Source organism: Mus caroli, chromosome 11, assembly GCF_900094665.2.
Source record: "Mus caroli chromosome 11, CAROLI_EIJ_v1.1, whole genome shotgun sequence".
In the NCBI taxonomy this organism is placed as follows: Eukaryota; Metazoa; Chordata; class Mammalia; order Rodentia; family Muridae; genus Mus; species Mus caroli.
Window position 1 is genome coordinate 38,643,677 of NC_034580.1, and position 2,276 is coordinate 38,645,952.

The 2,276-nt window shown below is 45.8% G+C and overlaps 1 protein-coding gene across 2 annotated transcripts in view; it reads right to left on the reverse strand.

Moving 5' to 3' along the window:
- Positions 1-908: 908 nt before the first annotated feature.
- Pttg1 (PTTG1 regulator of sister chromatid separation, securin) overlaps positions 909-2,276 on the reverse strand; it is a 6,210-nt gene continuing 4,842 nt past the window's right edge. Inside the window, exons 4-5 of one of the 2 annotated variants that reach the window (XM_029483924.1) lie at positions 1,724-1,882; positions 915-1,053 (exon numbers count right to left, since the gene is read on the reverse strand). In XM_029483924.1, the coding sequence (XP_029339784.1) occupies positions 974-1,053; positions 1,724-1,882 (239 nt within the window). In that variant the 3' untranslated portion in view covers positions 915-973. Of the gene's footprint in view, positions 1,883-2,276 lie in introns of both variants that reach the window. The other variant, XM_021177662.1, reaches the window with a different exon arrangement.

Below are 2,276 nucleotides of genomic sequence, written 5' to 3' on the forward strand. Positions count from 1 at the left end.
GAGAATGACCCCCCCCCCAAAAAAAACAGAGAACCCTTCCAGGCACCCTGCTGGAAACTGGCTTCCTGGGGCCGTGTCTTCCCGGCTGCAGATGCAAAGCACAGCAGAGGACTTCATTCTTCCAGCCCTGAAGCTCGGAGCTCCTGATCATTCCCCATTCCCACACGTGTCCTATACCACATCCTCGAGAGGTAAATTAAGATGCTAGGCCCCTCCCGCCTCAGGACTGAAGCCCCACATCGTTTGCAAAACTTGTCACACTTCAGAGACCAGCATGCTGTGACAGTTGCAAAACATAGTTCACTTGAAAACAAAGATCCCAGTCCCATAATGTCCAAGAATATAGGCTTAGACGTCAATAACACTAATGCTTATCAAATACTTATGTGCACTATTGGATACATAACCAACTTCTATAGTCGGGGAACGAACCCTACTGTAAGTAAATTATCTGCAGTGATCATTGAAGCACCAAGAGACCCTGCGGAGACGGTTCTCAAAGATTCAGAGCCTTTCAAATTCTGGTTACTGAATACTAAAGTCATTAGAACTAAACCAATCTGGTGGATGCCTAACAAGACCAGGCAGTGGTGGCGCATGCCTTTAATCCTAGCACTTGGGAGGCAGAGGCAGGTGGATTTCTGAGTTCAAGGCCAGCCTGGTCTACAAAGTGAGTTTTCCAGGACAGCCAGGGCTATACAGAGAAACCCTGTCTCGAAAAAAAAAAACAAAAAAAGAATGCCTAACAAACACTTAATGAGCTGGGAGTGACTCCTTAATTAAGAGATCTAATAACTGTCACTAGCTAACAGCCACAAAAAGGTACACATTGAGGGGTCTACTTCCAAAGGAGAACAGTGGCGTCTCCTAACGCCTAAAAAAACAGGGTTGATTAAGTATTCATGATCTGAACATATGCACAAATGCTTTATTAATACAACATACATACAGAAACTATAAAGGAGTAAGAAGTTTAAATATCTGCATCGTAACAAACAGGCGGCAATTCAACATCCAGAGTGGAGAGGGCACTGGGAGGAGAGTACAGCGGATCTGGAGGAAGAGGAGTTTCTTGTTAGATTCTGCACGTCCTTTATAGCCATCATCCATAACTAACATTAGCTGCTAACTTTCATCCTACATTCATCTAATGAATCTCACGCACAGATGCAGATCTTTTACATGCAGCATCAGTGTCGGCATCAGTGGGGGCAGTCAAAAAGCAGGTCTTTAAAATACTCAGAAGCTACTTGTTCTCCTGAGCATAAAGTCTCATGAAATCATAAAATCAGACCGGCAACCCATCTCATCTGAGGCACTTTCTCTCTCTCTCTCTCTCTCTCTCACACACACACACACCTGTTCTAACTAAAGCCTTAAGCTTTCAGTGGTTGACAAGTTACTGTCGGTCTACACTGGTCCTCTGACAGCCGCAGGTGGAACCTGGAGTGCTCATCCAGTCTCAGTTACCACAAACTTCAACTCCTAGCCTAAGAAGCTCTGTGTTCAACTTCACCGGCTGCTATCACCAAAGGCTGGCCAAGGTTCCAGAAAACCTTCTTTTGGGACTCAACCATAATGACCGAGGGAAGTTCTTATTCTAAACTTGGCCCCAACATCCCAAAGCTGCCCACAGACTCACCTGTACAATTCGGTCCCGACAACAAAAACGTGTCATGTGACAAGTTGCTGTTACAACCCGTGTTTGAACTGACTCCCTTACCAGATTCCCATGATAGAAAGGGTGTCTTCAGAGGGCTAGGGGGGCCCAGGTGCAGCAGCTTCTCCAGCCCTCTCTCTTCATTCAGGGTCATGAGCGGCACGCCATTCAAGGGGAGACGTGAGATCTGGTGCTCCTCAGGCAGGTCAAAACTCTCAAAGTCTGCCACAAAGGGAAGCCAAGCATGGGGTAGTGCTCCCTGGGCCAGGGAAGTACATCCAGTCAGCCTATTCTCTGCCACTATTCGCCATTTAGAAAAATAGACCCTAGGGGCTGGCAAGATGGCTCAGTGGGTAAGAGCACCCGACTGCTCTTCCAAAGGTCCCGAGTTCAAATCCCAGCAACCACATGGTGGCTCACAACCATCCCTAACGAGATCTGACTCCCGCTTCTGGAGTGTCTGAAGTCAGCTACAGTGTACTTACATATAATAAATAAAATAGATAAATAAATTTAAAAAAATAGAAAATAGAGCCAACTTAACAAAAGCCAGTTAGATAATAAAGTTACTGCCCCAATGTAACTATTACTTTTGCCAAACTTGAGGGAAAAGTGT